The sequence below is a fragment of the Tachypleus tridentatus genome, chromosome 1, assembly GCF_004210375.1.
Source record: "Tachypleus tridentatus isolate NWPU-2018 chromosome 1, ASM421037v1, whole genome shotgun sequence".
NCBI lineage: Eukaryota > Metazoa > Arthropoda > Merostomata > Xiphosura > Limulidae > Tachypleus > Tachypleus tridentatus.
This window is the reverse complement of record NC_134825.1, coordinates 86251153-86277654: the sequence shown is the minus strand read 5'-3', so window position 1 is coordinate 86277654 and position 26502 is coordinate 86251153. Positions and strand designations below refer to the sequence as shown.

At 33.3% G+C, this 26502-nt stretch overlaps 1 protein-coding gene across 3 annotated transcripts; it reads left to right on the top strand.

Annotated features, from left to right (window-relative positions):
- The first annotated feature begins 329 nt into the window (after nucleotides 1–329).
- On the top strand, nucleotides 330–25132 carry LOC143254562 (uncharacterized). 3 transcript variants are annotated; one of them, XM_076509724.1, is made up of 4 exons: nucleotides 330–410; nucleotides 6511–6708; nucleotides 13637–13831; nucleotides 19726–25132. In XM_076509724.1, the coding sequence occupies exons 2-4, from the start codon at nucleotides 6574–6576 to the stop codon at nucleotides 19795–19797; spliced, it is 402 nt and encodes a 133-aa protein (XP_076365839.1). In that variant the 5' UTR covers nucleotides 330–410; nucleotides 6511–6573; the 3' UTR covers nucleotides 19798–25132. The 3 variants fall into 3 exon arrangements, with proteins under 3 accessions (XP_076365839.1, XP_076365846.1, XP_076365850.1); XM_076509731.1 differs by lacking the exon at nucleotides 330–410 and adding an exon at nucleotides 6112–6296; XM_076509735.1 differs by lacking the exon at nucleotides 330–410 and having other exon boundaries at nucleotides 6539–6818.
- Nucleotides 25133–26502: the final 1370 nt, after the last annotated feature.

Below are 26502 nucleotides of genomic sequence, written 5' to 3'. Positions count from 1 at the left end.
ATTATCATAATCATTAGGGTTCTTAAATTTTTTTTGTTTTTCTCATTTAATATTTTGTCATAAGCACGTCAAATCTATTATCGTACTTTGGAGGTTGTTTAGTAGTGAATGTACTTCTTGTAGCGTGATGAAGTAACTCACGTATAATTTTAATTATTTATTCCTAAGCACTGATAGCATATTTTTTAATTCAACCATTTCATTATATTTCTGGCTCATTCAGCGACAAATCGAATGATACAGTATAAGAGAACGCGAAACAAAGAAAAAAAATCATCCCAATCACGTGATGCGTTGCTACAGTAACGGTGGCTTGTGTCGACACTGTTAGAAAGTGTTTCAAATGTCTACTCGAAATTCTGTACTTCGTGGAGATGATAAAACGTAGTAGCACTGCTTCTCTGGGAAAGGTCAGAATTAGGAGAATTTTTTATAATTAATAACCAGAATAGATGTATAATTATAACAATAACAAATAAGAATCGTCAATGCATATATATGAGTAATTGTAATTACTAGACATCTCATTAAATTTCGTGTTTTCATTTTAGTAAAACATACTTTACGACGTTATTCATGAAGATAAAAAAAGAATAATCGATGATTAAAAGTCTTTCTCGATGATAATATTTTATTAAATAAATTCAAACTCTTTCGACAAACTTTGTATGTTTACATGTGTATTTTTCATTCTGTTTTCGAAAGATGCTTGTTTCTATGTATATATCTTATTTATACTGAAGTCTTGATTGAATGCGACTTGACAGAAGCCCTGACGCCAACCTTTTCTACGTGGAGAGGGTGAGAAAATAGGAGGGAAAGAGCTTTACAGTCAATATCTGTAGATCACCTAAACACGCTGGTTGGAGTAGTTGAGCGAAAGAAACATTTTTAATTAATTAAAATAGCATTTCCACCTATCAGGGACTGCGCTAAGGGAGTGTTTGGACGGGCCAAATTTCACTTTGGGCCACCCAAGTTTATTCTGCCTAGTGAGTTAAAAATCAGTTTAAAATGTGTGTGATTTTCTAGACTTCTAAACTGTCAACGAAACATCCACTGCCTCTTCCCAATGGGGAGAGAAGCAGGCACCTATTGAAAAGTTTCGATCGACAATAAGAGCGCAGAATACAAGTGATTTAAATCACATCATGGTATAAATAGGTATATATAGAATGCAAAGCTATTAATGAACTATATTTCACCAGAAATACACTTTTTATGCACTGTTACCACGAAGTTTTATAAGGTAAAGGAGTTTTCTGATGATTAGCAGTTGTGCATTATTTTGAACCGTAAATCATTGATGTTAACAGCATTAAACTGTAATACAATAAAGCATTTCACTAAAATCGATATAACTTGATCAAATAGCATGATCTAGCTATTAGTTGATAACAATCAGGTTTCTATTGATAAAAGACGAATAAAATCTAAGTTAGTTGAAAGAAGCAAATTTCAAGGCTAAAACGCGTGTAATTTGATTGATCTGTCCAAGCACAAGATGGTAAGTCTCTTCTCACACTGCCACCTGTAGAAAACACACAAAAATCAATAATCATGCAAACACAAGTTTTACTAATTTATTCATTTTGGCCTTTATATAAATGCAAGAAATTTTAAATGATATACAAAGAAATACAATATAAATTTCAATGGAAGCAATCATCAAAAAGTTTTGCATTATATTAAAACCATGGTTTTCCATTTCATTCCTTTGTTTTTTCATAATACTTGGAATTTATTTTAATCAATTTATTGCATTTAGTTACGTAACTTTGACGTATTGCTGTTTCAATTTCAAAACGATAACATTTTTAGCATATGACAATGAAAAATATCGTTTAATAAATGTATGTTAAGTATGTAATGCTGTTTCATTACTTATGTAAAAAATAATAATTCTAAATTTTGGAGTGTTGTTTACAGAATAAACTAACTGTTCAGATTACTTGAATGAAAGACTATCATAATATCAAACCAGAACTTACAAGTTATTAATCCTCTCACCTATACATCAACAGAGGAGCCCTGAAAAACCTCAGCAGAAAGTCTGACTAACGACAAACAAATGACAGAAGAGCACTAAGAGCTGAATAATAGCAAATGATAACTTAGTCTAGTATTACTCAATTCCAAAGAATGTCCAAAGGTAAAGTAGTGAAAGAGGAGTTGAGGTTAAAAACGGTCTTTATTATCCAGTCAAACTTTGGGAAAATTACTTTGTAATAATTTAAAAGGTTAATATGTTTTTAATGTACTTCGTATATTAACTTAATTGAGCAAATTTTTGCAGAAAATATTTAAAGGATTTCAATGAACCATCGATGCCAACGTATTATTTAGTTTCTCGCTTCTTTGTTTGTTTTTATTTTCGCTATCTGTGCTCGCCGTTCCTAATTTAGCAGTGTAAAACTAGAGGGAATGCAGATAGGTCATTACCACCCACCACTAGCTCTTGGGCTTCTCGTTTTACCAAGAAACAGTGGGATTATAGCGTTCCCACGGCTAATTGGGCGAACATGTTTGGTGTAATGGGGATTCGAATCCGTGACTCTATAATGGTGACTCGAATGTCCTAACCACCTGGCCATGCCGAATTAATAGTTTCTAGTTTCTTCCTACTGACTGTCTATTACTGACTAATTACAGGTGAGAGAACAATATTTCAGTCAGCAAACGTAACACATCTGCTGAATTAACAAATAGAGAGAATACTGGTGAATGAAAATTGGTACTATAGACTATCTACTTTATTTTCTTCAAAAAATTTAGTAGCTTGGACCAAGTGTGACGCAAGGGTTAGCCAGAGGAACTGAGGTTCTATGGTTCGCGTCTTATTACCGAAAAAAAAATCTCATTCCGCTCTTAAGGACTGGTTGTGCGTTATTAGAGTGACAATCAAATCCAATTAATAAATTTGATAACAGCAGACGAAGCCTTGATGGTGTTTGATGTTGGCTAGTTGTTTTCTCTTTAGTTTATCGCCTCAGTATTATGAGGAGATAGCGCTCGTGTAGTTTTCCATGAAATTCAACAAACAAGCTAAAATATTAGCAGTTTTGTAGAAATTTTCTTATACGATATGTAGAAATTTAGAAATTTTGAGACGTTTGATAAATCAGATAAGACATACAAATTTCTTTTGCTTTAAATGAAACGTGTATAAGTTCTTTGTTAAATTTTAAACCCGTTATTTCTGATATTTTCCACAAAATATGCCATCGAACGTCGATAAACAGATTTTCGGAAATTCTGACTTCGAGAATAGAAACTGTATGTACAAAAATTTCTAAATAAACTGATTGAAGTAGTTACAGCTTTTCATTACAATACACCATCAAGTTACTCGTATATTTTAGGCTTACCTGCGAACCTTGTTGCACTGACAGAGTAGCAGTCGCTAGGATATTAACCGACACGAACAAGAACTTCACTATGGACTCTGAAACATAGTAACTTAAGTAACTTCTCACAGATAGCTCCCATGTTTATTGAGAAAAATACAAGTGGTGCAACCTAATCACTGTCAAATTGTTTATCGTTTTACTTCCAGGCCTATGTTCGTCCATTACTTAAACTCTGGTTGAAACTATCTTTTTCCTGACTTTTTTCCTTTTTCATGCAGCGCAAAACAGAAAGTGTCTAGCATTCTCTGTGTTGATACATGATGTACTTATTCAAGCTCTTCCAAAGCACCCATATTTAATTCAACGTCATTACATTCGATGATTATTTGTTTGTTTTTGAATTTCACGCAAAACTACACATGGGCTATCTGCGTAAGCCGTCCCTAGTTTAGCAGTGTAAGATTAGAGGGAAGGTCTAATCTTAGGGTAGTCATCACTACTCACCGCCAATTTTTGGACTACTCTTTTTATCAACGAATAGTGGGATTGATTGAACATTATAACGTCCCTACGGCTGAAAGGGCGAGCATGTTTGCTGTGACGGGAATTTGGAGTTGTGACCTTCGGATTACGAGTCGAGTGCCTTAACCAACTTTCCATGCCGAGAAATTTATATGCAAAAACGGCTCGTTTGGGCTGAGAAAACACTTTACATAGAAGAGCGAACAACGTTTCGACCTTCTTCGGTCATCGTCAGGTTCACAAAGAAAGAGGTAACTGACCGGAAGCAAACGAGCCGTTTTTGCATATAAATTTCTCAACAAGTGGGTTTCTCGTCATCACTGATTATTGTTTCCATGCCGAGCTTACATTCGATGACGTACAATAAGATGAAGATGACTAGGCGTAGCCTATAGGTTAACGTGTCTGGACAACCAATCCGAGTGTATGGTTCGCGTAACATTGCCGAGAATATACGTCCCGCATTTTGAGGCCGTGATGAGTGCGCTATCAGAGTGACGGTTAAGTACCGATTTTCGGTCGGAAAAAAAGGAGCCCAAGAAAAGCTGGCGACAGTGATGCTAACTAGCTTCTTTCCTTCTGAAAAACAAAGAGAGTTGTTAAGCTCATTATACTGGTAAATTACCTCATGAAAGCAAATAGTGTTACTATAATAGTTACTATGTTACACATTTACGTATTGCAACATATAATGCAAACCAACACCAATCAATGTGTATCCAATAAAAGCACAATTTATTGTTTCCTGTTCATAGCCTGTGACATAGTTTACTTCGTCAGTCCCATGTGTATGTTTGAAACTCTATATGTCAGAGATATTGCCTGAAATTCAAAACAAACAAACAAACAAACTATTCTTATCTTTGAAGTAGTAGTTTTCTTACTTTTTTGTATATATCATATATTAGTTTTTTAGTGAGTTATTGAATGTAAACGAACCAGGCGTAGCCTAATGATTAACTGCCAAGCTACGGATTCTATGATCCACGGTTAGAGATGCAATATGTCACTGAACAGTCTACTCAGTTTTAGCTGTAGGGACGTTATAATTGTGACAGTCAACTACACTTTTCAGTTAAAAGTATTCATCTAAGCAGAAGAAACTGATAGCTGGTTGTTCTTTTATGATCAGCAGTCCTAAATTAGGAATGGTCATTGTATGGGGCATTTGATCTAGCTGTTAAGCCCAAGTATTACACAAGGTAGCGTTCTGTTTAAAGTACCATATACCAAAACTGGATAAAAAATTCACAATTTACACACAGCTTTTCTAAAATAACTGTAGGTGGCTTACTTTTTAATCATGCAACAGAAAGTGTTTATTTTGACTATGTCAACCCAACAGCTGTATTATCTCACGTTTTAACAGCGCACACACAAAAGTAAGCGTCTGTTTGTCTCTACCTTTTTTACATTACGTCATTTGTAAACGTCATTTACTTCATTTTATAATATACATATCAGATTTATTCATTTATTAAATACCGCACAGAGAAAATGCTTGTTTAAATGCAAATAGTTGTAACATAAGTGTTATGGATTTGTAAACACAAACAATAGAAACACAAACTGTCAAGAGAAAGTAAGTTACTGTGTTTTTGTGTTTCCTTATTAATTCCAAAGTTGATTAATAATGGTGGTTTCATATATTTTTTAGCCATCGTCTAAGAAGAATATTTTCCCCTTTCTATTATATATAGGTGTTTCTGATGTTTTCTGTTAAAAGCTATTTAGTATAAGATTGTTTGAAGGTCAATAATATAAATAGCTGAAGATCTGTTTAAGTAAAAACGTCAATACAGACATATTAAGTCAGTGAAAATGGTAATAATTTAACGATGTATCATAATACTATGTACTGAAAAATTACATAATTGAAAATTAATTTTACAACTGACTTGCCTAAAGCTCTCGGGTTATACATATGCACTCTTTCATACACCTACGCATAAAGTGTACGTTATTGCTCGAGGTAAACTGATTAAGTTATTTGCAGTTTGTTATTTTTATTTCTGTCACGTTAGAACAAACATTTCGACTGCTAGGAATGGTTTTAGATGTTATACACACGTGTTGTATCAAGTTCTTTTAACTCATCTCATCTAAAGTAAATCTGTGTGATTATTGTATGTTGCTTCATGTTTTGTACTAGTTAAATACTGTGCCTACTTTTTCATTGGTATGAAAAGAAAATTTTATGGGTCTTATATGAATAATTACTTGACAAAAGTCAACGTGTGTATATTCATTTATTACTGGTGAACCGTTGAACCAATTATCATCAATTCTGGGATGTGTCCTTAGCCTCCGTGGAATGATATTGGAGATCTGAAGGATCAGCGTTTGGATTTTTATTTGGGTCACTATGTTATCACCTTGAAGGATCCTATGTCTTTCCTGTGCACTGAACAAGCAGGTCAACTAGTAAGTTATATACTGTCATCGCCTTTACGTGTAGAAAATTATTTACAGGAGAATGTATTTTAAAAATACAGTGTAGGGATTCAAGCTACTTAGTGTTCTAAACACCAACAGCAGAAGTGCTCTGTAAAAAAATTAAACTGTTTGAAATAATAGCTCAATAGAAATATACTCGAAAATTAAACTGAAAGTTAAGATTCTGTTATTTTCTTTACAGTGATCGACGCGTTGTTGTCAGTAGCAAGAACGTCCTAGTAATGAAAACACGAAAAATCTAACGATGACAGATGAAGCACCTCAGAAAACTGAAACCGACAAAGATGATTTATTGTTGCTAGAAAAAAGAGAATTTTCTGATACTACAGCTTCAACTCCAGACAGTGATCTGCTTGCATGTCAGCCAGTAAAGAAGAAGGTAGTATCAAGGTGTTGTTTTTCCTGTTAGAGACTCCTCCATCAATAAGGAAGAAAGTAGTATCATGGTGTTGTTTTCTGTTAGATACTCCTCCACCAATAAAGAAGAAGGTAGTATCAAGATGTTGTTTTTCTGTTAGACACTTTTCCACCAGTAAATAAGAAGGTAGTATCAAGGTATTGTTTTCCGTTAGATACTCATCCACCAGTAAATAAGAAGGTAGTATCAAGGTATTGTTTTCTGTTAGATACTCCTCCACCAGTAAATAAGAAGATAGTATCAAGGTATTGTTTTCTGTTAGATACTCCTCCACCAGTAAATAAGAAGGTAGTATCAAGGTATTGTTTTCTATTAGATACTCCTCCACCAGTAAATAAGAAGGTAGTATCAAGGTATTGTTTTTCTATTAGATACTCCTCCACCAGTAAATAAGAAGGTAGTATCAAGGTATTGTTTTCTGTTAGATACTCCTCCACCAGTAAATAAGAAGGTAGTATCAAGGTATTGTTTTTCTATTAGATACTCCTCCACCAGTAAATAAGAAGGTAGTATCAAGGTATTGTTTTTCTATTAGATACTCCTCCACCAGTAAATAAGAAGGTAGTATCAAGGTATTGTTTTCTGTTAGATACTCCTCCACCACTAAATAAGAAGGTAGTATCAAGGTATTGTTTTCTATTAGATACTCCACCAGTAAATAAGAAGGTAGTATCAAGGTATTGTTTTCTGTTAGATACTCCTCCACCAGTAAATAAGAAGGTAGTATCAGGGTATTGTTTTCTGTTAGATACTCCTCCACCAGTAAATAAGAAGGTGGTATCAAGGTATTGTTTTCTGTTAGATACTCCTCCACCAGTAAATAAGAAGGTAGTATCAAGGTATTGTTTTTCTATTAGATACTCCTCCACCAGTAAATAAGAAGGAAGTATCATGGTATTGTTTTCTGTTAGATACTCCTCCACCAGTAAATAAGAAGGTAGTATCAAGGTATTATTTTTCTATTAGATACTCCTCCACCAGTAAATAAGAAGGTAGTATCAAGGTATTGTTTTTCTATTAGATACTCCTCCACCAGTAAATAAAAAGGTAATATCAAGGTATTGTTTTCTGTTAGATACTCCTCCACCAGTAAATAAGAAGGTAGTATCAAGGTATTGTTTTTCTATTAGATACTCCTCCACCAGTAAATATGAAGGTAGTATCAAGGTATTGTTTTCTGTTAGATACTCCTCCACCAGTAAATAAGAAGGTGGTATCAAGGTATTGTTTTCTGTTAGATACTCCTCCACTAGTAAATAAGAAGGTAGTATCAAGGTATTGTTTTCTGTTAGATACTCCTCCACCAGTAAATAAGAAGGTACTATCAAGGTATTGTTTTCTATTAGATACTCCTCCAACAGTAAAAAAGAAGGTAGTATCAAGGTATTGTTTTTCTATTAGATACTCCTCCACCAGTAAATAAGAAGGAAGTATCATGGTATTGTTTTCTGTTAGATACTCCTCCACCAGTAAATAAGAAGGTAGTATCAAGGTATTATTTTTCTATTAGATACTCCTCCAACAGTAAAAAAGAAGGTAGTATCAAGGTATTGTTTTTCTATTAGATACTCCTCCACCAGTAAATAAGAAGGAAGTATCATGGTATTGTTTTCTGTTAGATACTCCTCCACCAGTAAATAAGAAGGTAGTATCAAGGTATTATTTTTCTATTAGATACTCCTCCACCAGTAAATAAGAAGGTAGTATCAAGGTATTGTTTTTCTATTAGATACTCCTCCACCAGTAAATAAAAAGGTAATATCAAGGTATTGTTTTCTGTTAGATACTCCTCCACCAGTAAATAAGAAGGTAGTATCAAGGTATTGTTTTTCTATTAGATACTCCTCCACCAGTAAATAAGAAGGTAGTATCAAGGTATTGTTTTCTGTTAGATACTCCTCCACCAGTAAATAAGAAGGTAGTATCAAGGTATTGTTTTTCTATTAGATACTCCTCCACCAGTAAATAAGAAGGAAGTATCATGGTATTGTTTTCTGTTAGATACTCCTCCACCAGTAAATAAGAACGTAGTATCAAGGTATTATTTTTCTATTAGATACTCCTCCACCAGTAAATAAGAAGGTAGTATCAAGGTATTGTTTTTCTATTAGATACTCCTCCACCAGTAAATAAGAAGGTAGTATCAAGGTATTGTTTTCTGTTAGATACTCCTCCACCAGTAAATAAGAAGGTAGTATCAAGGTATTGTTTTTCAATTAGAATCTTCACCACCAATATAGAAGCTGGTAGTATCCAGATCTTGTTTTTCTATTAGATACTCTTCCACCAATAAAGTCTCATATTTTTTCCGATAATGTATTTTTATTTCTAACTCTTCTCTGTGTTAGAAAAACAGCGGATTTGATGATGATCAATGTGTGAGTGGATGGACTCCACTATTCCGACATTGATGCCGATGGCGTTAAGGTGTGAACTCCAGGGCAAACGTTGTGGGAAGTTCCCCGTAGTAGATGCACTAGATTTATTGCCTGGTAACTCAATTACTGTAATAGCTAATGGTTATTGTTTCCGTCAGGCGGTTCATCATGGCAGCATGTTATATTATATGTCGTATCCAACTATGGCATTAATTCTCGAATGGAGAAGGATATATATATATGTGTGTGTTAGACACATTTTACAGGTATATTCTATTCGAACACAATGACGTCTGTGTTGTTGTTGTTAAGAAAATAACATATTCTTAAAAGGGACATTAAAAATTTATAGACTTTTGGTTTATAACAACTCTTGAATTACTGATATATAAATTAAATTTTGTTGAAACATGCGAACGTCTACGCTTTTAGTTCATAAAATGATTATGATTTGGTGAATAATTACATGTATACATACCTACTATCTCGATGATGAATAATTGTATACATACCTACTATCTCGATGGTGAATAATTGTATACATACCTATTATCTCGATGGTGAATAATTGTATACATACCTACTATCTCGATGGTGAATAATTGTAGACATACCTATTATCTCGATGGTGAATAATTGTACACATACAAACTATCTCGATGGTGAATAATCGTACACATACCTACTATCTCGATGGTGAATAATTGTATTCATACTTACTATCTCGGTGGTGGATAATTGTACACATACCTACTATCTCGATGGTGAATAATTGTATACATACCTACTATCACGATAGTGAATAATTGTATACATACCTACTATCTCGATTGTGAATAATTGTATACATACCTACTATCACGATGGTGAATAATTGTATACATACCTACTATCTCGATGGTGAATAATTGTACACATACCTACTATCTCGATAGTGAATAATTGTATACATACCTACTATCTCGGAAGAAAAACAGTAATTAAATTCCTGAATAATTAAGTTTTGGTTAGCACTAAAATTGGTAGGTAAGCTAAGTAACAAGGAAAAAAATATTAACTGCGGTTATAATTATGTTTTAAAATATTAAAATAAAATGACATTTGAATGGAAATGAAAAAAAATAATTCATACTAATAACTGCAATAGGTGAACTAACTGTGGTAAGATATATTCAGATCTTTTCCAAAATTTCCATGTAAGTGTTCGACACTTAGTTAAATGTATTCATGTTAACCAGTGCTATAAAGGTCTTAAATATGCACCACAACATGTGCTGTGTGTGTGGGGAAGGAGGGAGGGATCTTACTCATTCCAAGGGGTGGTGTACTTATCTGTACAAGTTGGTGGTTTATCTATCTTGAATGTGTGTGTGCACTTAGAATTATTTTGATGTAGGTAACCTAAGGATTTTGGGATATCGCTGTCGGAACTCGATCTGGTTATGAAATAGGGCATTTTATCTTTCTTTTTCTGGCACTGAAATCTTGTATTGTAAATATGTTTCAAAAGGCTTTTCTACCCCAGGAGCCGACGAAAAGTCGCAACACAAAACAGAAGCCGGTTAGTTTGATTTAAGTCATTTACTTTTGTGAATAAATATTTTGCTTTTTATGTTTATTTGTGCTCACTCGTTCCCCTTTACTTTCCGAAGATAAGTCTGCGTAACATCTGCAAACACTTCAAATTACTTTTTAGACTTCTATGTCTATGAATACCACATAGTAAATTATATTTTTAGAATCATTTTCTTTCTGAAAATAACCCAGTTATTGCTATGTAGTTGTTGGTTTTATTAGGCCTTTCATTTAAACAACTTAATAAAGCAGTTCTTGAACCACTTTTCAACATGAGTGACAAAAAGATACAAAAACAGGATGTGAAAGGTATAATGTTAAAACACTTCCTCTCATTCATTAAAGCTTGACACCGTTTCCTGTAACATCTTTCTACTATTTCAATGTCACACTGTAACATATCTTTCCAATATCTCATTGTAACACTTTAATATATCTTTCTAGAGCTGTAAATGTAGCAATGATACAATAAAATGAACTATTATGTACAAAAAAATTAAAATGTTAATACTTTTGTTCCATGTGAATGTTGTACAGTTTTACTTATGTCAATTGACCCGTCATGACCAATTGGTTTAAACACTCGACTCGTAATCTGACGGTTGCGGGTTCGAATTTCCATCACATCAAACATGCTCGTCCTTTCAGCTGTGAGGACGTTATAATGTGACGGTCACTCCCACTATTCGTTCGTAAAAGAGTAGCCCAAGAGTTGGCGATGGGTGGTGATGACTAGCTGCCTTCTCTCTAGTCTTCTCTCTAGCTAAATTAGAGACGGCTAGCACAGATAGCTCTCGTGTAGCTTTGCGCGAAATTCAAAACAAAACTCACGTTATTCTAGTTTTCTCCAGGAAAGCGAGAACTATAAGGTTATAGTAACTGTAAATGAGAATTTATGACCGTAATATTTATATAAGGCAATACATTTTGACATACGAATAGGGAAATTAAATTATACGTAAGTTAGTTTCTCTTTTGACTGATTAATGTTAATAGATATGTTGAAGCTTAACTTCTATAAGACGTTAATTACTAACATCACATTCCTATTTAAGCGTACGCTTCAGATACTGGATGTTAGAGTTACAGCCAAATGTGAAATATTTGGAAAAACAAATAGTCTGTGGCAATGGATCCAAACTTTTTTCATTGACTACACTGCAACCCACTTGACATATGCGACACCCCTGCTGTTTCATGGAGTTTTTTCGTGTAGTATATTTTTTATGTTTATAATTTTTCTTCGTTTAGTGAAACTTTCGTGACACAGTTTGGAGACTATTGGTCTAACAATCCCAACATCCATCCCAGTTTTAATTGACAGCTATATACCATATATCTTGCTGTTGTATACGTCTATGACGTGATTTGTAAAATTAACTTAATTGTATTACATAGTTTCTCTTTTTTTTCTTGTTCTGGCGGTCAGGGTTTGTTCTTTTTATTTTGTATGTGTTACTTCTGTTTGGTATACTTTTGTTTCACTTTACCATAGAAAGCTAGTAAATAAATTACAGTTTTAAAATAATTTTATCTCAAAGATTATTTGTTCTCGGGGAACAAAATTTTACCAGAAATTTACCAAATATCAACAGTTTCTTGGAAAATGTATCGGTAACAATGTTGCTCAAATTAAAAAAACACACACCACAGTTTTAATCTAATTAAGCACCCATCCAATCCCTCCTCACCTTTTCAGTGACACAGCGGTATGTCTGAAGACTTACAATGTTAGAAAATGGTTTACGATACCCGTGGTGGGTAAAGCACATATAGCCTATTCTGTAGTTTTGTGCCCAACTATAAACAATCAATTTAAATAAAATATTAAGTTATATCCTTTTATTTTGTAAAGCTGCTCAAAAATATGTACAAAGATAGATGTTTTTTACGTTTTGCATGAAATGTTATATACGTTATTGTATCTTCCTACAATAGTTTATAAGCCCCTTTTTAACATATGCAATGCTTACTAATCGTTAATGGTTTTCTTGGTGAGGAAACCTCGTTGCTGTCGAACATACGATTTCTGTGGTATACCAGTTAATGAAATCCAATGGCTCCTTTTTCGTGTTGGCATGATGAAGATGATTATTGATATAACCACACAATCAAATTGGTTGTATAATGAAAAATACTTGTCTAAAGGGAACAAAACTTCTTTTGAGGCATATTGAAAGTCCTACGTCTTATCCAGGGAAGTTGGACACTGTGTTCAAACTAGTTTATATTACGTAATGAAATCGTTTTCCTCGCAAACTATACGAGTACTGCTTTTTCATCTTTATATAATTTTGAACTGGTGATCTAAATAAAATGGTTGTCAGTGTACAAAATATTGCGAAGACCAATGAACGCTATCAACATGATGTTCAAAGTCTTCATGTAGAAATAGTCTTAATGTGCTGACTGAAAAAGGAAACACATTGAACACCTACGGTCCAAATTTTTGTGTGGAAACTTATGATTTTTAATGTGCTTGTAGTGAAGTGCTTTTCGCTTAAAACAAGTAGATTTTAATGTATAATTTTTCCCAAAATGACGCTGTATATTATGAACGAAATAAATATATATGTGTGTGCGTGTGTATGTTCTTCTTATGCACGCATAAAAAATGTACACGAGTTTTAGTAATCTCTTGTATTTTTTAACTTTTATTAACTTACGTGCTTGTACACACACACACACATATATATATATACACGTATATATGTGTGTGCTTTATTTTCGCAGTTATACAATTTTTTGTATTGTTAAAAGGAAAATGTGCCGTTGACGACGGCTTACTATAGTTTTTACTTTGTGATACAGTTATAATATTCACAAAATGTTTATGTACAACTTACTGAAAATGATTTCTGTTTTTATATTAGAAGTTGCTGATATTTTCCTTCAGTTACAATAGGGTTCAGTACAACAAGTTTATTATTCTGTAGAAAAAGAAAACCTTCGGAAAATGTAACAAAGCCCTGAGTTTGCCGCAACTTAACGCTATTGGTCAGCACGATGGCCGTAAAGGAAACTTGCTTAGTGAATCTGTCGAGAGTGTGCTACCCAAGAAGGAAAACTCTCGAGAGGAAGGGTGGTCAGTTCGACTACCAACATTAAATTCTGAAAATTTAATCAGTAAGGTAGGCATTTTAAAGTATTAACCTTTTAGTGTAAATGATAAAAGTATTCAGTCAATATAATAATCATTAAACAACGTACCGACCTCGTGAGTGGCCCAGAGACAAACTTGACATCGCTACTTAAAAAAAGAAGTTTAAACTGATGTTGTAAAGCGTTTTTTATGTAAGGGACTCAATAATGAAGATGAAACGATTGACAGTGAAATAGATCATTAAACATGTGCGTTTATACTTAAATCAAACTTATTATTGTACAAACAATATTAATAAATCGTAAAAAGTTGAGAGCAGCTTTATTCGTTAAATTTTCTGCAAGTGATAATAATATTAGGAAAACAGGCAGGCTGAAGAGCCTATTAAATCCGACAAAGAATAGTAAGACATTTACTTGTTATAAGACATAAGTATTCAGTTTATTAAGTTTTTAAACACTGTATTCTTAATCTAGACCCTTAGGGATTTTTAACAGTTAGAAGAGAGTATAATAGCAATACTTCAACCAAACACAGCAGTGAGCGGAACACCATTTATATACCGAATATAAGACGCACTTTTTCACATTTTTTCTGATCTGAAAATTAGGGTGCGTCTTAAATTCGAGATATTATTTTTCACTTTTTGAAAGTCTCAAAAACATAATTTTCCTCGAACAACAAAGATTTTCGAAAAAATCCTGCATTAATAAACAGATTGGACAACATTTTAAAAATAACTTAGCTTAGAAAGACTAAAAAACACCTATAAAACGTCAAATTTGCCGATGTCAAGGCTACTCGTGGCTGGTGTGAGAAATTTATAAAAAGAAAAGGTTTGTTATTACCGCGAAGGACAATAATTACTCAAAACTTGCCCGTCAGATTTTGAAGATGCGGAAGATGAAACGCAAGATGGCATTATTTGGAACAATAGTGAATCAAGCAATGAAAACGCTTTAACTTCAGAATATAACAGTGAGTCAGAAGAAACATTGGAGTAACATTTTTATTTCATAAAGAAAGCAGGAAGAAACATTATTGTAATGAAAATTTCAAATTTTCTATATATATATTATGTTTAATTTTGAACACATTATTCACATTTTCGATTCGTTAATAAACTCTTTTGAAACATATTTATTTTTTTCTAATTGTCATCCTTTTTTTCTCTCCTGAAAATCCCTTTTTAAAAGTAGGGTGTGTCTTAAATGGCCCGGCATGGCCAAGCGTGTTAAGACGTTCGACTCGTAATCCGAGGGTTGCAGGTTCGAATCCCGGTCACACCAAACATGCTCGCCCTTCCAGCTGTGGGTGCGTTATAATGTTACAGTTAATCCCACTATTCGTTGGTAAAAGAGTAGCCCAAGAGTTGGCGGTGGGTGGTGATGACTAGCTGCTTTCCTTCTAGTCTTACATTGCTAAATTAGGGACGGCTAGCACAGATAGCCCTCGAGTAGCTTTGCGCGAAATTCAAAACAAAAAGCGTCTTAAATTCGAAGTAATACAGCAAATATAATGTTTTATGCTCTCACGCTTACCGCTAGTCGACTGGAGAGGCGTTTTAATTTTATGTGTTAAAATAAAACAATTAAGATTTTAATTCCTTTCCAACTTTAATAATCTTCTTATGCAGAAAAGCAGTGCTAAAATAACACTGTATAGAAAGTTTTGATTTCTTACTTTTATGGATGGGAAAGGAGCTACAATTGAAAGATATAAATTCACACCCTTCATCAAAAAATAGGATTTCGCACCTGCAAAATAATTATAAAGTATTAGGTAGTACTTTGTAGGAAGTCACATTTCATACAAGTTTACGTTTAAATGTATCCATTTTAAAGAGTTATTGTCTTGTCAAAAAAGTTATGTTCATGAAATTTTAAGCTACTAATAACATTATCTTACAGGGGGTGATTTTGTTAAAAGGTTTTTTTTTTCACACACAACTCGGATGATTTTCCATTCACACCTTTCCATATATAGCAACATTATGAGCTTCTTTTGTATATCTACACCATTAACAGGTATGAATTCTTGTTTGGTCAACAAGAAAGGGTATATTTCTTGGAATCATTAAGGTGTTTATAATGTGTTACTGATAACAGATTGTTTTAACTTGATATCTATTTGTTGTTTATTATTAATACCTGCTAACTCTGTTGTCTGCTTAATTAACATTAGAATATAGCGATTTTAATCTCGTTTATCTGAAAGAACTCTATGATTGTAGGTTGTATTATAACATTTATATTTAATTGTGAAATGAATCCTTCTGTACAAAGCAATCAAGAAGTGCAATCTAGGACTGATGTAGTACAACCCCTAAGGAATAATTTTGTTACTTAAATTTTTATCAGGTCTCTAGGTGGTGGAATATACCAGGTAGCCAGGCTTGAATACTGATTATGTGTGTAATAAAAGGTACAACGAGAAGCTTCGCATGTTACGAAAATTGCTATAAAATATTTAGGTGAATAATAATAATACATAACTCTTCATAGACTCACCACACTTTATATTCATGAGTCCAGTGCGACAGTTTTTTTTCATTATTCTGTTTAAATTAATGAAGAATTCGTTTCGTGTGGCTTTCAATCTGTTTTACTCAATAAATCATCTTGTGCTTCTTTTTATTAATCTCGAAAGGTTAGCGAGAATGTGCGAGTCTCGCACTACACATACAGTATTAATGACATAATTCATAAAATACAAAATAACATAATGTATTTTAAGTTGTGTTATTTGTAATAACAGCAGCATATTATACTATTTGTAGTAATAGTAACAAGTCATATCTTTTGTATTTTAATATTTACAAGATTTCTTTCGAATCGAAACTCCAGGATTTCGTCAGGGGCGGACTGCTCTCTTACCTTTCTTAGTTGACACCTATGAATATAATAATACGTTACATTAAGACTGATAATTGTTTTAACAACATCTTTTGTTTCTAGCCAAATACAGACCTCTAGGTAACACCTTCTGTTGCACGCCACTGCTGATAAAGTTCTCACTCCTTTAGGTGGATTCTTGTACGTAGTGAGAGAACCTTCCAGAGAAAGTTCTGTATTTTCAATTTACCTACTTTGGGATCTAATATCTGCCCACGTGTTTGCCGTGCGTGGCGACCCGTGAAGGGGAGGAGAGTATCCTGATGGTTGAGGGGTCCAATCCTAACATACCTCTTTGGCCTTGAATTACTGTAGACGGGCGGCCTTGGGATGGCCCTCACATGGTGAATCGGCTCGACCACTTGAACTAGAATCAACCGAGTACCAGAGTTGGACGCTCTTAATTGGTATTATGGACATTGTGTCTGATGCTGGTGTTTGTTTGCAAAAAACAAATTATCGGGAAAAGACCACGCATGGACGACTTTACTGTACAGTTACCATCACAGTCACATTATGTAACTTGATTTCTAATTATGCATTTCTTATCCGAAAAATTCTTAGGGCAGATGTCTCCCTTTTTTATTCTAAAAGAATTAGAGGGGCTTGATGGCTGCTCCACGTTAGTAAAGAAGTTACGCTTTTGAGACATTTTGATGGAAACATCTTTAACACAACATAAGAAACTACTCTTGAAATTGAAGGTCATAGGGGATATATCCATCGAGGTTACTTTCCATAAAACTATGAATTATTCCAGAGGGAGTTATAGTTGAGAGGGATTTAAAGAACATTCCCGAGTCGAAGATCTTAGGTGGTTTCTCCAGCCAAGGAGTTTCTGCGGTGCGTCAAATGTGGAGACTCGCAAAAACGAAATTATGATGTTTACTGTAAAGTAAGGCCATACATTCCTAACCCTCTCAGATGTTTTCAGTGTCAGTGATTCAGTCACTAGAAGACATCATGTCGCGGTTCTTTAACATGTGTTCACTTTGATGGCAAAGATCATGACGCCTACGAATGCTGCCTGGAACCACACATGGAGGTCGACAGACCTTCGTCCATAAAGAAAAAAGTGGTTAAAAACAGAAAGGCTTCCTGCCCTATTCTTCTTCACATAAATAAAAATAGCCATTACGGTACAATGGAACTGTTGGGGTTTTCGTTTGAATATAGATGACATTAAGGATTTGATTGATTATTATCATCCTGTGTGTCTCTCCTTACAGGAAACATTTTTGAAACCCGAAAATGCAGTCACCCTTCAGCAGTTTTCTTTGTACAGAAATGACAGGTTGTGTGATGGACGAGTGCATGGAGGAGGTAGCACTGCTGATCGATCAGCAAATGTTCTATCTGTCTTCGCCAGTAGATACACCCATTTTAGGCTGTAGTCATCCTTGTTTTCTTGAGTCATATAATCACTTTTGTTCTCTCTACTAGCACCTGAAGAGACCTTGATTCCCTCATTGAGCAGTTACCATCTCTCTGGGTGGGGATGCATACGGTGTATGGTATCGGATCACGACCTTTCTCTCTTTAATACTATTTGTTATACTTAAAGGCCTGGCACGGCCTAGCGCGTTAAGGCGTGCGCTTCGTAATCTGAGGGTCGCGGGTTCGCGCCCGAGTCGCGCCAAACATGCTCGCCCTCCCAACCGTGGGGCGTTATAATGTGACGGTCAATCCCACTTTTCGTTGGTAAAAGAGTAGCCCAAGAGTTGGCGGTGGGTGGTGATGACTAGCTGCCTTCCCTCTAGTCTTACACTGCTAAATTAGGGACGGCTAGCACAGATACCCCTCGAGTAGCTTTGTGCGAAATTCCAAAAACAAACAAACAAACGTTATACTTAATTTCATGCACCTATTCAGTCTTTCAATGTTATTTATCTCTCTATCTGCTCCCCTTCACTCTCCTCTTACTTTTCTTAGAGGGCTGACAGTAACCCACGGAACAGTGACCATTTTCCTATCATTTGAGAGAGATTGGGCGTGGCCAGTGTCACCCGACCCGCGTACCAGCTGAAAGTTGGACCAGACCAACTGGCCCTCTTTCACTCCTCTCTCGAAACTTGATCGTCTCATTGTCTGTAAACCACTGATAGACAACTGCATGGCAACAGTGACTGATTGTATTGTCCAGGCAGCTGCTCAATGTATTCCTAAAGAAAATAAAACCTGGTGTTAAATGTAACTGTAAAAGCAGATAAATTCAAACAGACGTTTGTCACGAAGACGTGCAAAATATGGGCCCGGCATTGCCAGATGGTTAAGGCACTCGACTCGTAATTCGAGAGTCGTGAGTTCGAATCCCCATTGCACCAAACATGCTCTCCTTTCAGCCGTGGGAGCGTTATAATGTGACGATTAATCCCACTATTCGTTGGTAAAAGAGTAGCCCAAGAGTTGGCGGTAGGTAGTGATGACTAGTTGCCTTCCCTCTACACTTGTACTGCTAAATTAGGGACGGCTAACGCAGATAACCATTGAGTACTTTGCGCGAAATTAAAAAAAAAATGTTTTGTTTTGTTTAACTTGTAGCAAAAATTGTGAAGCATAAGTTGAGTTTCATCAGTATCCCAGTATTTAAAGTTGTACTGGTTGTTATTGTTAAGGAATTGTTGCTTTATAATCTTAAGATTCGAATGATATAAACTAAACGATGAAATTACATCCATTTATATAGTTGGATTTTCCTATGAACTTTATTAAGGTATCAAGATGTAAGAGGTATTCTTTAACATTTCTTGGCAGATTCTTTCCTGTGGAATATCAAATTGATAATTGCCATGCCTAATAGATAATAAGATTCAAGAGATCATATCAAAATATCAGTTTTAGAAAAAATAAAATAAAATGAAATTTATTTACTGAATTATATTTAAAAAACGTACCAAAAGAAAATAATTACAAGAAAAATTAAAACCCCTGTTTTTAATTTTGTTGAGACCATTTTTACAGTAAATAAAAATAAACAAGTCTTGTGTAAAGGTATTGAATATCTTGCACCTTTCATTTTTTTGTGCAGATTCCACCTCGGCCTTCCACTGACGAAACACTTGAACATTTTCCCGCCATTGAGACAATGCTGAAGCACTAACTGTATGTGAACTTGTCTCTTTTTAAAATTATCAGATAAGAAGGAAGGAAACTGGTAACATATTCTGTATTTTACGCAGGTATCCAAATTATCAAATCATTTTGGAGGCACCTAATAGAATATTTTTAAATACCGCTCCTCAGATTCTGGTGAACGATATGGAGAAAAATCTGGATTACAATAGCATAAAAAATAACATAAAAACCTACGAAACATTAAACTCTTGAATCAAACTTGTTTTTTAAACATTGAAGAAGTTTAACGTTTGTCAGAATAGTTTTCATCTGAATGAACTGGTTGGTAATGCTTCAGCTCCCAGCCTTTCTGGTAATGATCTTCTTTCAGATGGTGTTTTTGTTCTAAAACCACTTTTCTAAGTGATTGTGAAGTGTAATCTTCCTGCTATACATTTCATCATAAGTACTTATTGGCTTAGTTTTTCTCTAATTGACTGTGATATATCCATTTTAATAGTGGTATTTCTTTGTATGAGACTTTTAGGGGTTTGACAATTTGTGTCAGTAATGATCACTATAAAGAAAATGATTATATAGAAACAGATAATTTGACGAATATACATGATTTCAGTGTAAATTGATGCTATTATGGATAATTCCATATATTTGTTAATTAATTGGTAATGATTAAATGTGTAAGTAATGTTATAGCAGTTAGCGTTTAGACGTTTCTGCGGCATTTTGTGCTAGAATGCAATTAATGCAACTTAAAGTAAAAAATTCATCCACTTCTAATGTGGCGTTTGTAGTAAAATTAATGTCTAATATATCTGGCTGCGTCTGAATAAATCTTTATGTTCGTTTAGTGGTTGACGACAAACTAATTGGTTATAAAAAGTTCAATTATTCAGAGATAAAATACATGTAAAAGAATGAAACACTCTTTTTAAAAACTGTGATAATAAATGTAAACAAAGCCCAGAAACAGAAAAAGATGGTAATTTAATAAATTGTATTTTGGATAATAGAACTTATTAATTTATTTCTTTTTTTTTGTAAAATCGTAATAACGCAGTATCTACTTCTACGTACGTTTTGATAAGTGAGTTATAAGCTGTTATTAAGTGGAATTCAGACCCAGAATATTCTTTAAAAACATCTGTCATTGCAGACTGATACCGGTTGTCATTAAAATAAGAAAATATAAACTAATCAAGCTATTATGTATATAGTAATAGATGTTGATTGTCTTTTGCACCCGTTTTTTTAACTTATACTTGTTTCAAGTACCTGCTATTGGGTATTTAGACCTATCACTAATTTATATACATTTCCGTTTTGTAATTTAGAATAATACACAAAAAAAGGAAATTGAGCAAAGCCACATGTCCATCTCTGGTCATTATGTAATGTACTAGCGTATATCTTGTTCAAAATGACGGAACAAGTACTATCGTCCCCACCCCACAGTATAACCTAGCCTCATATTTCATAATTTACTGAAATACATTTTACGAAATCAAGCTTGACCAATGAAGAGACAGAAAAGTGCAGTCGAGGTAGTCAAACATTGGTAAATTCCAGATGGATAGGGCGCTTGACTCGTAAGCTGAGAGTTGTGGGTTTGGATCACTGTCACATCAAAACATGTTTACTCTTTCAACTGTGGGGGTGTTAAAATATAATGGTAAGTTCAACTATTTGTTGGTAAAAGAGTAGCTCAAGAGTTGGTGTTGGGTGGTTATGACTAGCTGCCTTCACTCTAGGCTTACATTGTTAAATTAGGGACGGATAGCGCAGATAGCCCTCATGTAGCTTTGCGCGCAATTCAAACGAACAAACAAATTTTAAATCGTACCAATATTCACTACACAAAGGTTTCACAACCCCCCTTGCACTCCTGTAAGTAAACTCGTAATGTATGCCAAAATTAAAACAGAAAGACTGCGATTCATTCACATAAACCAAAAGAAGCTCCGAGTTGAAGACTATATCCACCAGCTGGATTCTAATAGAGGTTCAGAATACACACACTGTCATAGTTATCTAGAATATATCAACCAATGATCCAAGAGAAGTCGGGTACTTTCGCTAGTAACCTAAAATTGTTGTCACTTTATGTACTGAAAGAACAAAATGAAATGTATAGACAACAAAACTGGAAAAAGTATTTGTTGATTTCTTAATCTAGATCTTCTTTGATTAAAAACGTTTATTTTTATTAATAACGTTGGTGATATAACAGAAAATGGTTTAATTCAAGAACGATATAAGTTTAAAATTATATTGATATTTTTACTTTCATGATAAATTTTATGCATTTGGATCTAGGCTAAGTAATCCCACACTACGTCTTTACTTTAGGCTTATTATACTAACACTCACTACACTTATAAGGATTCATGGCACCTCCTCCTCACGGTTCCCTTGTACATCTGTCACTAAAATCGTAATAGGCAGACAGTAATCGAACTATTCTGTCTAGATAAATCCATTTTGAGTTTTATGACTCCTCCTACTTCGAGAAATCAAGAGTTATGTGACGCACACTGACTTTTATATAGATTAAATATAATAAAATACAGATAAAAGATCTCGTCTTTTCAAATTAATGGTGTTGTAGTACTTCTTGTGCTTGTACATATTGATAAATGAAAGAAAGAGCTAGCAAAAATAGCAACTTATACAAGTCTCACAAAATATCTTTCATGCCTTTAAAGCATATTATTAAAAGTGTCCACATCTCTTATATAATATATAAACTGGAACATGTAAACTTAGTTACAAATAATGAAATATCGGTTTTAGGAAGTATTGGTAGTGCTATTACTTGATTAAATTCTGTCGTATCTAATGGGTTTTTAAGAGTTTAGTAGGTTTAGTTCTAGCTATAAAGTGTAAGTATCGTGTTCTTAAGTGACTGTTCTATTCTTTGAAAGTGATATTGATGTTTTGAAGTTTAAATATAATTGGAATTTCGAAATATATTTTATAAAATATTTTGTTTTCAGTCAGTATAAATTATATCTTATATATTATTTATTCTTCAGAGCATAGCTCCATAAGTTTAACTTTGTGTTTTTATTGCCATACGTATTGATTATAGTAGTATTTGAAACGAACTTTTAGTCTGTTTTATCCATGATTTGAGAAATTGTGATAACAGTGGAGAATTATATAATTCCACTTATTGACGCTAGATGGCAGGGCATCATTACATATTCGAGATGCTAGTGGATATCTAAAATATTATGTAACATCAACAACTTTAGTAGACAAATAAATATATAATCGTCAGTTGCAATGTATTCTAGAAAATACTATTAGAGAGTTGGTACAAAATATTTTATATGTGTACTCTGTACAGTGCATATAACATAATTCTATATGCCATCTCTTTGTTTGTCACATCTCACTGTGAAAAACTCGGTCCAATACATCAGTAACAAGCCTATTATTTTATTTATTTTCTGTATGAAGATGAACCCGACGATTGCACATAACATAAAAGAAATGATCCTACTGTAGTTCATCTTTTATTACTAAATGTGACAAGTTGTATATAACACACATATAGCAAATTTATTATGGTTTAAAACCTTGAAACATTTCAACGAACACATCTACATCAAACATGTTTCTTTACGGTCTGCAAGTAGGACAAACTAGATATAATCTTCAAGTAACTTCATCTTATGTAATTACTATCAACAGTTATATAAATAAACTATTTTGGTACTAAAGTCGTTAAACCATGTTTGAAAAATACATTTTAAAATTGTTTAGTATATGTTGCAGACATTATGATGAATGGGGTAGGAAATCAGTAATAAAACCACTAGGTTACATATATTACTTGTTTTAACACCATTTAATTAAAGCCATAGCACAATTTTAACTGCAAACTCAAAGAAGCGTAATTTTATTCTGGTAGTATGTCTTCAGCTTAGGTCACCACGTGATGCTTCATTAGTAGTTTTCATTTTGGTTTTATCTTGTTTTACTGCAGACTTACAGCGCTGGAAACCACATTTCGATACCCGTGGTGGACAGAGCACAGTTACACCATTGTTTAACAACAAACAAACCGCGAGAAATTGAGTAAACTATAATTTCTCTTCTTTTTCAGCGTTTATAAGAGCATCACGTGGTTAAAATAATTAATTAAATTGAATTATTGAATCATTAGCAACGTTTTCTTCCCGTTAATTACATGTTCAAAGTTTCAAGTGAAACATTTGCCGTGTAAGAAACATAAAATGCTCACTTGTATGACTTGTTAATTTAATAAGTAACACAGGGGCGATACGCTCTTAGCTACAATGTTCCTGTTTTACGGTTTATAAGTGTCAGCCACAAATGAGAATACTTCTTATGCTGCCAAGTTTCAAATGATGAAAACATAAAAATACGATATTCATGAAAAGGAACATCGGATGTAATGCATCTTTCCCTTCACATAGGGACAGACAAGATAGTATTCAAGTACGTTATGTTATTTAAAAAAGAAATTAAAATGGTTTACGACGTGTAAACATTTTAATTAAAGGGACTGAAATCACTAATAAAGACATTCAAGTTACTTACTATTTACATTGTTAACTTATTCTATCTGTTTTAACATTATTGAATTGGAACCATCTACAGTTTGATAAAAACAATAGTGTCATTGTTACTTTGGAATAAGGTCTTAGGTGTTGTTAATCAAAAACTACAAAAGTTAACAATTATTGATACAGTACTATCAGCACACATTTTTATTTCTTATTTAGCCTTCTTTTTACTTTAAAACATAGCTTAAGAAATAATTGAACATTTATAAGAAAATTGAACCCTAAATGAAGTATCGTTGTCGAAATAGAAGTTCGTTGTTGTTTTTTTAGAAGCCTTTGTTTACTTATATTATTTTTATATAACAATAAGGTGTTGATCTTATTTGTTTGTAGTTAAAAGCATAGCTAACAATGGGGTTTTAATGTTGTGTTCATCACAAGCATTAAAATACGGATATTTAGCGTTATAAACTTACAGACTTACCGTTGAGTCACTGTGGCAGAGCGTTGATAACACAAAGTCATGCTCATTCATTAAATATTACACTGTTTCTTTTCTAAAAAAAAACAATATAAATAATTCGTACATATTATTATTATTAATTTATATCTATACCTGTCTCAGCGTGTTTGAAATCTAAACATTAAAGGGTAAAAACAAGTTATCTTAATGCTTATGCTAAAGTTAGCAACATCAAGTGTAATAAAATAATTAGTAGCGATATTATAATGTTTATGACATTATATTATGTATAATACACATAGCTTACTGAAATACATCTATTTTGTACGTTTTTTATAAAATAAAACATTTATTATTTGTGCTAGCTTTAAATTATTGTTTTATAATGAGTTAAAAATGTCAAACTTTGATCTTTTATCAATAAACTTTGTGAGTGAACGTTCTTGTGAAAATATTTTTGATTATTACATATATGTAGTGATGTTACTAATGGACAGAATGAATGGAATAAAGCAGTATTTGCAAAGATAGAGCAGTAAACTAGAAGTTTACAATACTTGCATGTTGTGAAATAGGACGGAAGTTGCCAGTAAAAGTTTCAAACTAATTACTGCGTCCAAATATCTACAGTGTGGTAAAAAATTGATAATGTCAATGGTTTTTAAAATTAGTCCTAACTATTGTTGTAGAAATATATAAAAAGATGGAAATAAGTAGCTGTTGGGAAATCATTTGACGAAGGAATATAATATTCTAGAAATGTTTGCGCAGCGTGAAATGAAGTCAAGCAAACAAAAAGTATATTTCGTTGAAAAACTTAAATAGGCTGGTAAAAACTAAAAGTTGAAAATGAAGAATACACACACACACACACATATATATATACACATGTATATACATATATATACACACACACATAGAAAGCTCTTATTATTAAATATTTTTCAATAATTGATTTTTTTATTTTTACTTACAAACGTACTCGTAAGATTATACCTGTAATTTATTTGGAATTTCATGTAAGATTCAAACTATGCTGTAAAAGAACTTTTACAGGGGCTCGAAATACATGTCGAGTTGAGTGAGATATTTATCCTAGTTAGAGAGCTTAGAATGCCGTAGAGATTTTATTAAAACACAATATTGCGCAGTTTGACCAATCAGTCAATTAATATTTTATTTATATTTTTAATGTACTGAAGATTTTTTGTTCTCTTGATTTTTTCCGACTATGTAGAATATTAAATGAAAAATCACTAGCATATGCCAATGTTAAAATTATAATAAGTTGTTATCATAATAACGATAAATAGGAAAATTGTAATTCCTATGCGGAAATATTTATTTAGGTACTTTTCTAACTCATGGTCTGATCAGAGTTTACTGTATATAATTCAATTCCAAAGATGTCGGAGACTGATAAAGCTACATAGCATAATCATCTTTACATACAATCTATCTTAGCTACAATCATCTTACGTTGGATGTAACTCCTCGTCAGACCAGTCTAATATTTCTTATCTGGAGTATACCGTGCCATCTAATTCCTGCTTCAGCCACTATACGGCCCTTCCATCTTCTCTTTTGCCTTCCCTGAGATCTTTTCCCACCCATCAGCAAAATGGTGAAACATCAATTACAATTTTGGTAAGAGAGATATGAAATATGAAGTGAATAGGAAACATAAAATATAAAGGAGACACTCAACAATACATAATTATTCTCAATTTCG